Here is a 14,091-nt window from a genome sequence, read left to right as displayed (position 1 = left end):
GCCCTCCTCTCCAAGATGGCTCCCGCTGCGCCAAGGCAGCCCCCTTTGTTCGCTGCGGCAAAACCGCGCCGCATTGCCGACAAGGGCGCGAAAGTAGGTCAGTGCAGCCACGCCCACTGAGTGTGTGTGGGCAGGTCCCAACGGCAGGGGGAGGTGCAACGGCTGTGTGGAGAAGGGGACGGATTGACAGAGAGAAGTCCTCCAATCAGCTCGCGGGGAAGAAAGGGGAGGGGCTTGTTTCCTTTAGCAACACCACCCCGCTTTCTCCAGTAACGTCATCCCGTGGTTCTTTGGCGAGACTGGGGGGCGACAAAACCGCATTTGTGTTTCCACCTCGCCCCCCCCCACCCTTAGCGGTGTTGGGATCAGTGCGCGCTCGACCAATCAAACTTCTCCATTGCGGATGACCTCATCATGCGCGTGCGAGGGGAGGGGGCTGTCTAAACACGAAACCGAGCGTCGTGCATATTCATGAGGTGGGCGTGGCCCCGGTGGGCGTGGCCAGCAGCGGAGCTATATAAGCGGAGACGCAGGCAGGCTGCTGCGTAGTTTGCGCTGGTACACTGAAGCAGGTCGTTGGGGCGTTTAACTGCAGAAGCAACTCGGTAAGGGGAGAGGGAAGAAAGAGGCGCAGCCCTAGCAGAGATACTATGGTTTGGGTGGGGGGTTTGTGGGGCGTGAGGAAGCAGTGGTATGTTCCAGTATAAGAGGAGGCGGGTAAGGTGGGGGTGCCGGCTTACCAGCTTACTTTCGCCTCCTGGCAAACAAAATGGCCGGCTTTGGATGAAGCCTCAAAATGGCGATTAGGAGATAAGGTGGCCAGGTGGTGGCGCTGGGAGGGCAGGCTCCTGTCACTGCGCATGCGCGGGCAGGCTGCAGCTGGGATGTCAGGCACCATCTCCGGAGAGGGGAGGGGGCGGTGAATGGCCTTCCACCCTACAGACGGAAGGGAGGGGGAAGCTAGCAAGATGATCCATAAAACCTGTTAACAGCAATTTCCTCCTGCTTGACCTGCAGTGCTCTTATAGCTCCTGGGAAGGGGAAATAGAATAGCTTGCTGGGCTTCCTCTGTGCCTCTTTGGTTTCATGTGCTTTGAATTTCTTTTGGGGGGCTGTGTTGAACTTTAAATGGTGCAGCTGTTGGTAGCTTGGAAATGTTTCTGTTCTGATAGAGCTGGGTCTGTGAAATACTTTGACAGTTTTCATTGAAACCAGATAAAATGTTTTCAACATGAAAGACACACTTTTTATTGTGTTAAATGCTTTTTAGCCTGCCTTTCTGCTGAAGCTTCTGAGGAGGCACTGCATCTGTAATCTGGTGAACCTATCGTTTGCTTGGCAAATGAAGATAATAATAGGCATTTATATACCTGTTTATTTCTCCCTGTTAACTGGGCACTTTAGGCACTGTTCCTGTTTTATTTAGCAGAGGCAGAATAACTGGCCCTCCTCACCCCAGCAGTGTCTTTTCTAGTGGCTGTCTGCTGATGTTCTTTTTGCTTTATGCTTAATAAAGGTTTTTGAAATTGAATGGTTTTCTTGCTTTTTTAGGTTATGAGCCCTTTCTGGACAGGAAGCCATTAGTTATTTCATTTTCTCTGTAAACCACTTTGGAAACTTTATCATTGAAAAGCAGTATATAAATATTGTTAATAATAATATATACCACTTTTCTGGCTGTTGGATTGCTCCTTTGGCTTTATTCAAGGTGGTTTACATGGACAGGCTTTCTCTAAACCCCCAAAGGAGTTTCTACAATGAACAGAGAAGTTCTGTCTTTCAAGAACTGACTAGATTCCAGATGGATCTTTTCACTATTCAATTGAGTGCAGTGGGGCTTACTTTCATATAAAGATATACATAAGACAGATCTTGTTTGATTTGTTTCTAAAAAGCTGGTTTTCCTGTATCAACACTGGAGTCAGTAGTAAAGCTCATGATTTATATGGAAGATTCCAAGTTTAGTTCGTTAGGGGTTCAGTTAGGGGTTGAAAAGGAAACCTCTGGGGAGTCACTGTTAGTATAGTGCCTGCCTGTTAGTGGGAACTGCCAAGAGACTTTGTGTCCTGATCTGAAAGAATAGGAAGATACATAAGGAAGAAAACAGTACAAAACCCGACCCAGAACTTGGGTGATCTTAAGGTTGCTCATACATGTTTTTCCCTCCTAGTTTTTCTTTTATTTCTGAAGTCATTCTGCAGTTTGTGAAAATGACTCCTAATCTCTTAAGGGTATTTAATCTTTTACCTCCAGAATCCAGCTTTAATCACAAATACGGTAACTGCTTTGAAGTGGTTGTTGTATATACCTGCTTCCTCTTTGGGGCACCAGATGCTAAATATAGGCAAGGCATCTTTATTTTAACAGTTGTGCAGGCGAGGAGTTTCTGTGAAGAATGCATCTTTTCATGTGAAGATGAAAGGGGACACTAATGGTGTGACCCAGCTTGGGTTGTGGTATAACCTACTTTCTAAGGAGAGGTGTTTTGTTTCACTGCCTTGGCGATTGCTAAACTTGAGGACATATTTGCTTACAGGGAAAAATGGCATCTGATGAAGGAAAGCTCTTCGTTGGTGGACTCAGCTTTGACACTAATGAACAATCTCTGGAGCAAGTCTTCTCTAAATATGGACAGATATCTGAAGGTAAGACAGGAAACAGTTTGTTCTGGCATCTTTTATCTTGATTATAGTTTCATTTGAATTCTTGAAACAAGACTCAAATACAGCTATACCTTTTTAAAAGACTGTTAAAGGATCTTCTCATTGTTGCTGGCTTCTGTTTTAGCAAGAGTAAATGCAGATTTATGTTCTGCTTTGTCCCACTGTTAGGTGGCAAGCTATGTCTTTTTAAAAAGTGTCTTTTCTTCATTCCAGTTGTTGTTGTTAAAGACCGAGAAACCCAGAGATCCAGAGGATTTGGCTTTGTTACCTTTGAGAACATTGATGATGCAAAAGACGCAATGATGGCTATGAATGGCAAGGTGAGAAGAGCAGTTCTGTGGTGGTGATCTGGCAGTTTTGTGTTGTAGAACAGATATATTGTGGGTATACATGTGAAAGACTAAATTTGTAAACATATTTCATGCTAATAGTGATGTTAGGGGGATTGGTTGGTATTCAAGGTAATGTGCATGCATGTGTTCAGCATATTGCTGGACAAGTGGTTAACTCTGAGATTGCTTTGATTTCAGTCTGTTGATGGCCGTCAGATTAGAGTTGATCAAGCTGGCAAGTCATCAGAGAACAGATCCCGTGGATACAGAGGGGGCTCAGCTGGAGGCAGAGGCTTTTTCCGTGGAGGCAGAGGCCGAGGTCGGGGTTTCTCCAGGGGTAAGCTGATTACCAGTATCTCTGGTACCTCTGTAACCAGTACCTCAGGTTTCTAATTTTGTAATGAATTGGCAGTATTTAATCTTAGGATTGTGGTCCCATTTTAGGTGCAGGTGGAGACAGAGGCTATGGTGGCAGTAGATTTGAATCCAGAAGTGGAGGGTACAGTGGTTCCAGAGATTACTATAGCAGCAGGTAAGAGCAAGCAAATACATCAAGTGAATTGGAAAAGTGGAAAATCTGGTTGTCTTGTGACTGCTTGTGACTGTGTGCGAACTTCTAAAGAACCTTGTTTTGGTTTTCTTTCATAGCAGGAGTCAAGGCAGCTATGGCGACAGGCCTTCAGGAGGGTCCTACAGAGACAGCTATGACAGTTATGGTAAGTCTTAGATCATGAGGGAACAGAGGATATGTGGGAGTTCCTGAAGCCTCTTTTGATCTTGCAGTGATTACCTTGGAAGTATGTAAAGTTCGTTTGGAGCCTATTGCTGGCAGATCTGTCCTTGCCCCCGAAAGCACCCCTCTGGCAGGCCTTAAGCACTAATATCACTAAAGAACAGAAAACTCATTAATGCATGTGTAGCTTTAGTTGTATCCAGAGGCAAAGTGAGTCATACGCACTAGCATTTCTCAGCTCCCAAATTGACACCAGAAATCATCTTGAGTCCAGAAGCAAGACTTGAAAAGACAAAGTAGAGGGGTGGGACAAGAGGTAGTAAGTGTTGAGGTGCTTGGAAACAAGTAGGGGAGGAAAATGCTGGAACTTGTCTATGCTTCGGTGCCTTTACAATTGTGCCTGCTTCTTGTCCTCAGCTACACACAACGAGTAAAAAACCTTCCTGATTCAAGATCGTCCTTCCAATGGCTGTATTTATAAAGATTTTTGGAGCTTCGCTGAATTCGTTCTTGTGTAGTCATCTCCTTTGTATTCTCACTTTTGTAGTAAAACAAAATCCTCTTGGTTCTGACCTTGTCAAAACACAGCCTGACAGCTTCTAAGATGTGATGGTCTATTGAGACTCTAAAGAAAGTTCTGGGTTTTTCTCTTAAGTGTTTTAACATTTTTTAAAGCACTTAAGATTTTAGTTCTTTTGTGAGCCAAGGTGCGTGCGCGTGTGTGGTTTTAAAGAAAAAGACTGGAAGGTTTGGGGCCCCATTTTTCTTTCGAGCAAGAAAGGACCTTAATTGTTCAGTAGAAGCTGAGCAAGCTGTGAACTCATTTTTGTTTAGTGCATCATTTTGTAACATTGCTTTAGTGTAGCAAGGTAGGTATTGTGGCCTGGGTATGAATTTAAAAGGCAACCCACCTTGATATATCTAAAGAGATACTTGCTTGTATTGTTTCAACCTGCATTGAGAGACTTTTACTTGTATGCCATAAAACTTTAACCCAGAGAGACTCTACAAGTCTTACCATGCAAGAGGTTCATGGAAAAAAAAATGTTTGTTTATATTGTCCTTTTTTTTTTACTGGAAGAAAGTATGCCTAATTCCATTTATGTTGTAACTTTGAAGTGGTAAAAAGGATTTCTTGTATAGTTTTCCTTTGGCTTCACGAAGCCTATTAAAGTCCATCTGAAACAAAAATCTGCTCTTGAAATTTTACATCTTGCTGCACAACACAACTCTGGACAATTGTAAATGTACAGTTGAGAGAGGACAGCACAGGGACTGAGATTCTGCTCCATGGAGAATTGTAGGGGCCAGTGGCATTGGAAACCTAATGCAAATCAGTGTAGTATTAAAACATAGACACTAGGAACTTTGAGGGTGGTAGAAGACAGTCTGAAAAGGTATAGCAATTCCCCTTGTCCTTAATGGGACTAGTTAAATTTGACTGGAATTGCTCCAATCTTTGTAAATTGTACTGGGAATTCCACTGCTTCCTTTTGTAATGTGCTCCTAGAGATTCAGAAAGAGTTCCTGACAGCTCCATACTAGGGTATGTAAGGACTAACAGCCCTTTAGCCGAGAACTTGATCGCTGAAAACCAGCCAGACATTAGCCTAGAACAGAGTGTGTCTCTCATTGCTAACTGGATCAGCTGCTGCTAGTCCAACAGTGTTCCAAGGCTGTTCCACACTGTGACCTAATTTAGCTAGTTTGTCGTTGCCTTCTAAGTTCTAAGAATTCTCTGCTAGCGTATGGAAAACGGCAGTGCCTTGGCGAAAAAGAAGTGTTGTGCCTCCCAACAAAGAGAACCTCTGAGACGAAAGCTGCTCTCTTGGCTAGTTCATATGTGGGGATAGTCCTGTAATTCGAGGTAACTCTTTTGCTCATGTCCGCATCCTTCCTCCTGTTGAGAGCTCATTTTTTTGAAAGTCTGAATGTTAACCTGTGTGAGCCAAATTACCTCTGCCAATTTTGGTCAGCTAAAAAAAATCCTTTTAGAACATTTTTTCTTTTTCTCCTGTATTGAGTCTTTTGGCTTTTGTGGCACAAATTTGACATGGGTCAGAAGGGGGTGTATGTGCAGCCATCTCTTTGCCAATAGGTTAGAAAGTAAGCTGGGGAAACTGAATTCCCCCAAGTGTTTTATGTTTATATTTCTGGAGACTCTTAAGACTTAAAGTCACATAACTAATGTTCTCTGCCATCTTGTTTGCCATTAACTTTTTCCCCATAGCCCACACTGTTCCCAAGCAGCCATGCCATCAGTGACTAACTGCTTTTGTGGGATCTGCTTTTGATTGGCCAGTCTAAGAAGCACAGATTGTCTTGGAACAGTTGGCCCACACTGGGCTTTTGAGGAGTGGGCTTCCATGAACCATCTGTGGAACCCCCTTTGTAGAAAATGTTGGTGATTCTGCATAGGGGAGGGGTGGTCTTAGAAAGCAGAATTTATCTTTAGGCTTGTGTTTTTTGTAACACCGGTTTGTCTTGGCAGGTTGAAGAAAAGGCTGTTGAGCAGAAAAACTGTTTGAACCTAAGACCAAATTGGACTGTTAACTGCAATCAGTTTTGCAAGGAGGTATTGTGTTAATTTTTTTCTGTTGACCACCTGACCTGTTGACATAGCATTTCCACGCCTGGAGAAGCAATGTGTAATGTGTGCTAGTATTCTACAGCTTACACAGTAAAAACTGATTTGGTTTTGGATTAGTGTCAGTGTATACAATACTTGGATCTTATTCCTTTGTTCTTAAACTCTTTGTGTTTTTCTTCTAGTCCTAGTTCAGCACCATGCTGCCTGGGAAGAAGACAGAAGGATCGTTGCCACCCTTGGCTATGCAAAGGAGTTCTAAGGATTCTGTATTTGGTGGCTTTGATTAACGTACAAGTGAATGTGCAAAGTAATAAATACATCATGGGGCTAAAAGCATGGCTGAGTTGTTCGTGTAAACGGAGGTGGTCAAAGCCACATGGACTTGAAGGGACTTCTCAGAGGCTTTCACTTCCAAGTCCAGTATAAGAAATGCATCTCAAGAACTGTAGCGCTGGGATAAAGAGGCTAGGAATTTCTAAAAATGAGATAATGGAATTGGGCTTGGGGTCCACTGAGCCCAGTACTGTCTACCCTTACTAGCATCTGTTCCCAAATCTCTTCCCGGTCCTGCTAGTTTAAATTCCTTATACACCGATAGTGGGGCTTTTTCACAAAATAGTAGTTCTGTCGGAGGACCTGAGCTCCTGGAGGTGGATGTGAGCACTGAACTGCTGTCAGGAACATTGTCTTATTTTTTCCTTCCCTTTTGGGGATTTGGGGTGTCTGTCTTGTGCTTAAGCACTGAGGCACAAAGCAGCAATGACATGCTGGTGCTTGCTGAAGGGAATAGTCACATGACCAGCTAACATGAAGCTACTGATAAGAGAATTTCTGGATGATAAACCAAAACCTGACTGGACCACAAAATCTATTTGGAAAATACTAAATTGCCCAAAAGTATATGCAGCCACATTTGCCTCTGCAAGTGCCCCCCCCCCCAATGCAATTGCAATTGGATTAGAGATAGGGAAGGGACAGCATTTATGCACTGTTAGCACGTGCATTAAATACATGGGGCTGGTTGGGTGGCTTAAGTATTATCCAAGTCCACTTTCTGCTAGAATATTTAGAAAGCACTTCATCACTCTGCCTTTCTCTTCATAAGGCTATAGAAGTATCTGGAACAAATACCAAGATTTAGCTGTCAAGGCCTCCATACTTCATAATATAATAGTGAAATTGAATTCCAGGCCCAAATCAAATATTTGTGATCCCTTTTGCCTTCTTGAAATGCAGCCCTTTGTACAAGCTTGACACATTACATTGTTTTTCAGGCTGTGTATGTTAATACAACACCAAATTAAAGGGGGGGGGGTAACAGAAGAATTGGGTATGAAGTTGGCAAGTGCAATCAGGGCACATTATTTAGAAATGGGAGACTGCATAAAGAGTCGCATACACTGCCCATTTTTATGCTTGTTCCTTACAAAACCTGTATGTACATGTCAAGTTGAATTCTGAGGTGCATCTAAATACTGTTCTTAATTAACCCCCCAGCCCTGTAATTGTGGACACTCTTAGCTTGTAGGACTAACAGTAAACTATATAAATGAAGTGATTAGTGGTGGTGAAGAGGAATATGCTTACAGGAAGCTCATTCTACAGTGTTGCTGCTCCAGTGTTTTGGAGTAAGAGATCTGCATTGAGCAATCGGAAAGCAAAGATATTGAAGTGACCGTATGTAGTGTGGAAGGACTCACTTTGATGCTTTGCTGTGGAGTGGTTTTTGTATCCCCACTGTCAGCCAGTTTTTGAGATTAACACACTAGAAACAACCCTGAGGTGCAAGGGGGCCTGGACTACCTGCTCAGTGTTTCATTAGACAAGGGTGGGCTTACCAGAATTCCCTGTGTTAGCTGGTCCAGTCCATTCAGTCTGTTTCTGTGGTGCACCCTTAGCCAGAAAGAAGGAAAATTGGTACAGAAGCCTTACTGTCTCTGTCCTACATACAAAGATTAGGTTGAATAACAGCTTTTCTTCCTGCCTCACAAGCTGTTTAAATATAGGGAGTTCTTTGCAAGCTTCAGCTTGAACTTGGGTCCTCCTGTTTTTTTACTTAAAAAAGGAATTTGATGGCACAATGAGCAAAATGCTGGCTTTGGGTTACCTTCTTAACTAAATGGAACTCCTGGGCAAAGGGGCTGTCTACATTTGATTTGCTACATGGTGTGGACAGGGAACCTTGAGTGAACCACAAAAGTGTCTTTCCTGTAGTCTCAAACAATCCCACTGCAGAAGGCTCTTGTGTTAACATGGCACCTATTGGCTCTCTTGTGTGTCTTTCCCCGCCCCCCCAAAACTAAGAATGACTGTGCTTATGATGGAACAACTTGTTCATTCTGATGTTGAGGGTGCTACAAAATTCCTTGTGATTACAGTATCAATGCCATTACTCCTTGGAATACCTTCAATAGTACAATTCACTACTTTGTAAAAAAAAATGTTTCAGGAAGGTGGTATTGGATGCTACCCTGTGGCCAATAGGAAGCAATGCCAAACTTGGAGGAAGTGAGGATTAAAGCTCTACCTTTATAGTGACTTATTTGGAGTCGTAGTTGTGGAGGCTTTTAAATCCTTGGGATTAAAAGGATTTTGTATCGGGTGATGAGAAAGATCACTGCCCTTGATTCAGTCAGAAGAAACAACATGGGCTAGATACATCAAGGCATCTTCTGATGCTTATGTTGGTCATTCATGCATGACTTAGAAAAACTCATGTAATGACTCCTTTGGTGCAATACTGCTAGGTTTCTGCTGTGCCATAGCCCACCTGCTTGTACCCTTGGCATATTTCGAAAATCTTGGTAGTTGGGGAGAGTACACTATCTGTCCTTGTGGTATGACTAGCATGCTGTTTTAGTAAACTTCTTGCAGGAGTCATCATGGGGGGGCCTTAGAGTGTCCCCTGTTGCTGCTCCCTCTTTCAAGTGTAGCAACTTGAGTTTGAGTCCTGTTTCAAGTGATCTCATTGCAGCCCTGGAGAAGCTTCCATTTCTTGCTCTCCATTTCCTTGTCAGTAAATGGTACCCCTAGTGAGCCATTGTTTTTAAGAATGAGCATAACATTTAGGACAAAATACCAGTGTACAGTACTAGCTTTGCAGTATAGGTCCAAATCAACATCATAAGGCCAATACAATTGGCAGAGGCCAATAGTAAACAAGGCTGTTGGTCTGCATTGTAAGCATATTCCTGGGAGTAAGCCCTATTTAATGCAGTGGGACTTCTGAGTACAGTTAAGTGTCCCACCTCAGCCAAGTGATGGTTCCTTGGGGGTGGGCAGCAACCTCTGTGTCAACTGTTTCATCTTCTTGTAGCATCCAGATAACTAGTGAAGTCTTAGCAAGAATTTAGATATTTTTTTTACCCCACCAAATCAAATGATACATATTTTTTAAGGTGGATCAGGACTTGTGTGTTTCTTTTTCCCCACCAGAGGGCGCTTTAGGTCAAACAAAACTACTGCCAGGGGATATTAGGCCATGTTCTGAAATGCAAAACAGACTTGCTGTTACTCCAGTCTGATTATGGGCCCACAGAGGTGAATAAGAGAGCAGTAGCAACCCTCAAAAAGATGGTAAAAAACTATCCCACCACCTTGCCTCTTCTGTTGTTGCTCAACAAATTGCAGCTGGATTGGCAAGTGCTTAGACCAGGGGTGCCCAAACCCTAACACTGGGGCCACTTGCTGCCCTCAAGGCCTCTCAATGCAGCCCTCAGGGAGCCCCCAGTCTCCAATGAGCCTCTGGCCCTCTGGAGATTAGTTGGAGGCCACACTGGCCTGATGCAACTGCTCTCAGCGTGAGGGCAACTGTTTGACCTCTTGCATGAGCTGTGGGATGAGGGCTCTCTCCACTGTCATTTCACATCTGTGATGCAGTAGTGGCAGCAAAGGAAAGGCCAATCTTGCTTTGTGCAAGGCCTTTTATAGGCCTTGAGCTATTGCAAAACCTTCATTCATATAAGTTCATCTTTAATATATTCATTTGTGTAAACCTATGTAAATTTATTCAAATTTTAAATGTAAATTCTTTTTTTTCCCGGCCCCCCACACAGTGTCAGATAGAAGATATGGCCCTCCTGCTAAAAACTTTGGACACCCCTGGCTTTGAGAAATAGCAAGAGAGTTGTGGATGCTGGAAGAGGGCAAAAAGGGTGAAGATGGGTAATTGATGGGATTCATTGCTTTTGTCCAACTGTGCCAGTGTATCAACTCTGCACTTCTGATTCCCCTGAAGGATACTGTAAAGCTGGCAAAAGTGGGAACCAAATAGAGTTAGGAGGTTAGACTAAAAGCATTTGGGGGTTGCAATTCAGACTAATAGACTAACAGAAAAGGGGATAGAAGTTTATAAAAGGATGAATAAAGTGAAGCAAGATTTTTCTCATAAGAACTGGGGTCATCCCATGCACTGGGCAGGCAGTGGATTCAGGATGGACAAAAATACTACTGTACTTTCCTCTGTGTAGTACATTTGTGGAACTGACTGCCCCTAGCTGCCTTAAAGGGGGACAGCACATTCATTGAGGATAGAGCTGTCAATGTCTATTAGCCATAATAGCTTATTAGAATCCACAGCAGCAGTGTACCTCTGAAGACCAGATTATAGGACCAAGCAGCAGGCATGGGCTATTGCCTTCTTACATTGCTTGCAGGCCTCATGAAAGCAGCTGGATGACCACTACTAGAAAAGGATAGTTAGCAGACTTGATGGATGGTTGTGCCAATTCAGCAGGGTGGTTCTTCTGCAGGTCTGTCCGGAGCTATTAGCCATAATAGCTAAATAGAATGTTATACAGGAGCAGGCTACCCTGGTTCTTAAATGTTGGGGACAAGGATCATGTGAGTGGTGTTGCCTTCATGCCCTGCTTAGGGACTTCACAGAGGCAACTGATTGGCCACAGTTAGAAACAGGATGCAGAACAGGGTGGGCCTTTGCTGTGATGGCAACACAGCCCCAATTTTTTATAGGTGTGTTCCCATACCTAGAATAACTGGTTCAAGAATCCAGCCATAGGAGAGGGGGTAGGCAGGGGTTAAAAGCTGGAGATGTCACAGTGGCATAAGGGCTGAGGGAGCAAGCCCACAAGTCCCTGAAGATGATGGTGCTAACAAGGCTTGTAACATGCTGTTTTTCTGGTCCTTCTGAGGCAATCCATTCCATCAGCATCCTCCAGGGATTCTCCATGTCTCTCTTCTTTCCATTCAAAACACAACTGTTTCCAGTCCCTCTCCTCCACATCCCCTGCACAAAGTATGTTGTTTGTGCAGAGAAGTAGCTAATGCATGGTTTAAAAGCAAAGACAAGAGTCTTGTGCACCTTGAAGGCTGATGCATTTGGAAAACTTTGGCCATAATGTTAACCATTAAAATGTCCCAAGACTTTGTCACAAGGGCCATAAGAGACTTAAAAATGCTGTTTTGTGCATTAAAAGGATACCCCATGCACAGGGTGGGACTTTGTGGAAACAGTTGTAGGGCTGGCCTGTAACTCCTTGTTACTTAAGGGTAACTGAATTGGTGGGGTGCGTTTCTCAAAATTAAATGGGGAGCCCTCAGTTACCTATTTGATTTGAAGATACTGGTATTTATTTTGATGTCTCTCCAACCTGGCCAAAGCAGCTTGCAAATGTCATGGAAAACCAGAACAGATCAAAGTCTTTTCCTGAGGAGCACTCAGGAACCACCAGAACAAAGACCTCAGCTCTGTATTTTGGATTTTGTCTGGAGGGGGCAGGACTTAGGTATGAATGGCAGCTGGAAGAGAAGGGTCAGGTCTGGCCTAGGGACTGCCTGTTATTGACCCCAGTCTACATCCACATGTGAGGGCTGTGACAGTGTAGGTCAGAGCTGTAACAGTTTTAATATATGTCAGGACTCAAAGAGACAAATCATAGTGAAGGCTGTTGGCTTCAAAAGAGGATGAGACAACACCATCCAGAAGGCTCAGCCTACCAATGGCCATTAGCCCTAATGGCGGAAAGGAATCTCCTTGTTTAGCAGTGGTCTATCTCCAAAAACCAGGTGCTGCAAACCAAGAACCATTGCAAACCAGGCAAGCCCATTGCTTTCATCCCTACTTGAGAGTTTCCCTTTGAGAAAGCTGGTTGGCCATTATAGGTGTGATCCAATAGCAGGGCTCTTATGTTCTCATAAGAACCTATGAAGTGACCCGCTGGATCCGATCAAAAACCCATCTAGTTCAGCTTCCTGTATCTCACAGTGGCCCACTGAGCACACAAGCCAGCAAGGCACAACCTGTCTCCTGGTGCCCTCCCCTTCTCATGCTCCAATCTCCATACACCTCATCTTAAGCTCCTTGGAGGAAGGCCAGAGTACCTCTGTAGTGTATTACAAATGGTATGCAGTTATCTGTTAAAGAAAAGAAGGCTGGATTCAGATATGCAACGTATTAAGCTACAATATTTGAATAATACCTGCACACTCTAAGCATTGCAGCCCTGCTGTATAATCCACCTCTCCACTTTCCTTCCCAGGGAATAGGGACAGTTTACTCAGCTCTCCCCAGAGATTTTTTTTTTTTAAATCAATATGCATATCTGTGTATTTTACATAACCCCTCCCGCCCCCCTCATTGAGATGCAGCTCAGGCGCCTCCAATGGGGAGCCGCGCATCCTCCCTGAATGACACCGCCCCCGCCTCTCTCCCCACTCGGGTGGCTGGTGTATGAGAGTGCGGTCACGTGATCCCGCTCCGCGCTCTGATGTGGGTGGGTCCCTTTTCATTCATAAATCCTCTGCCTCTTAAATCCAAATTAAGGTGCTAAGAGCCGGAAGGGGGACCCCCGCCCCAGATTTTGGAACCATCTCCGGAGCGGCTCTCCTGGCATATGGAGTGCGTGAACTCCAGCTAGGTGAGTCTTTTTTTTGCCTCTTTCTCCAACCCCTTTGCTAAAATAGAGACCCTCAGCCTTTCCTTGCAGGACTTACTACCTTGGCAACAGCTGTGTGTGCGTCCAATGCCTGCCTGCCCCTTCCTTTCCCTTTTGCCCTTCCCCTCCGTCCAGCCTATTTGTCATTTTGATTTCTACCTTCCTTACTTTTTTTTAAACACACACTCAGATTTTAAAATATGAAGACTTGGAGCCCTCTCTCTTTCCACTCAAGCATCTTTGCTCGGAAGTAAACCCTACTGAGTTCAGCGGGACTGACTCCAAAATCAGTGTGCTGAGGATTGCAGCACTGGGAAATACATTAAAGGGGTACTTGACTTAAGGATATGTGTCTTATCGTGCGTGTGTGTGTGTGTGTGTGAGAGAGAGAGAGATACATGTGTGTGCATCTGTATGTACAGCACACACCCACAAGCCCTAAACTCTTTGATCCTCTCTGTCAGGCTAAGGAATCGGTGTGTGCTGTATAGATCAGGAAGTGCCCTGTGGGTTTGATGCCTGCCTGGTCTCTCTCTTCTTTCTTCCTCCTCCCCCCCCCCCCCGCGATCCTTCACTTGGCTTTTGCAGCTGAGCGGAAAGGGGGAAACAGAAAACCCCAGCGATCCCCAGCCCTGTTGGAGGGTCCCCGGGGTGATGCTGTTCAGCGGGCACATGAGGTGGATCTGCGGGCGGCTTCCTGCCTCGTTGGGTTGCTCGGTGTGCAGTAAACGGGATGGTGCTGCTGACCCCCAAAGAGTGGGGGTCCTCCTCCTTCCAGGACCAAACCCTCCTGATGTGGGGCGGGGGGGGCGTGCATGTGTGTGGATGAACGCCTTGCTTCCTCTCTGTCCCGGGTCTGTTGTGGGCAGCCCTGGACGTG

General features: G+C 44.7%; 1 protein-coding gene across 7 annotated transcripts; it reads left to right on the top strand.

The window, feature by feature from the left end:
• Positions 1-500: 500 nt before the first annotated feature.
• CIRBP (cold inducible RNA binding protein) lies at positions 501-6,651 on the top strand. 7 transcript variants are annotated; one of them, XM_066635894.1, is made up of 7 exons: positions 501-605; positions 2,537-2,645; positions 2,877-2,983; positions 3,194-3,332; positions 3,440-3,527; positions 3,647-3,711; positions 6,220-6,303. In XM_066635894.1, the coding sequence occupies exons 2-7, from the start codon at positions 2,543-2,545 to the stop codon at positions 6,222-6,224; spliced, it is 507 nt and encodes a 168-aa protein (XP_066491991.1). In that variant the 5' UTR covers positions 501-605; positions 2,537-2,542; the 3' UTR covers positions 6,225-6,303. The 7 variants fall into 7 exon arrangements, with proteins under 7 accessions (XP_066491991.1, XP_066491990.1, XP_066491987.1 ...); XM_066635893.1 differs by having other exon boundaries at positions 502-605; positions 3,644-3,711; XM_066635890.1 differs by lacking the exon at positions 6,220-6,303 and adding an exon at positions 4,146-4,919 and having other exon boundaries at positions 502-605.
• Positions 6,652-14,091: the final 7,440 nt, after the last annotated feature.

This window comes from Tiliqua scincoides, chromosome 8 (assembly GCF_035046505.1).
Source record: "Tiliqua scincoides isolate rTilSci1 chromosome 8, rTilSci1.hap2, whole genome shotgun sequence".
NCBI lineage: Eukaryota > Metazoa > Chordata > Lepidosauria > Squamata > Scincidae > Tiliqua > Tiliqua scincoides.
This window is presented reverse-complemented; position numbering and strand designations above follow the sequence as displayed.

What these genes read in the sequence shown, in the direction of transcription:
- CIRBP (XM_066635889.1), top strand. Translation starts at nt 2,543, where the DNA reads ATGGCATCTGATGAAGGAAAGCTCTTCGTTGGTGGACTCAGCTTTGAC. An exon ending in TGATGGCTATGAATGGCAAG is followed by an intron (nt 2,984 to 3,193) that starts GTGAGAAGAGCA and finishes CTTTGATTTCAG; the next exon opens with TCTGTTGATGGCCGTCAGAT. An exon ending in AGAGATTACTATAGCAGCAG is followed by an intron (nt 3,528 to 3,643) that starts GTAAGAGCAAGC and finishes TTTCTTTCATAG; the next exon opens with CAGGAGTCAAGGCAGCTATG.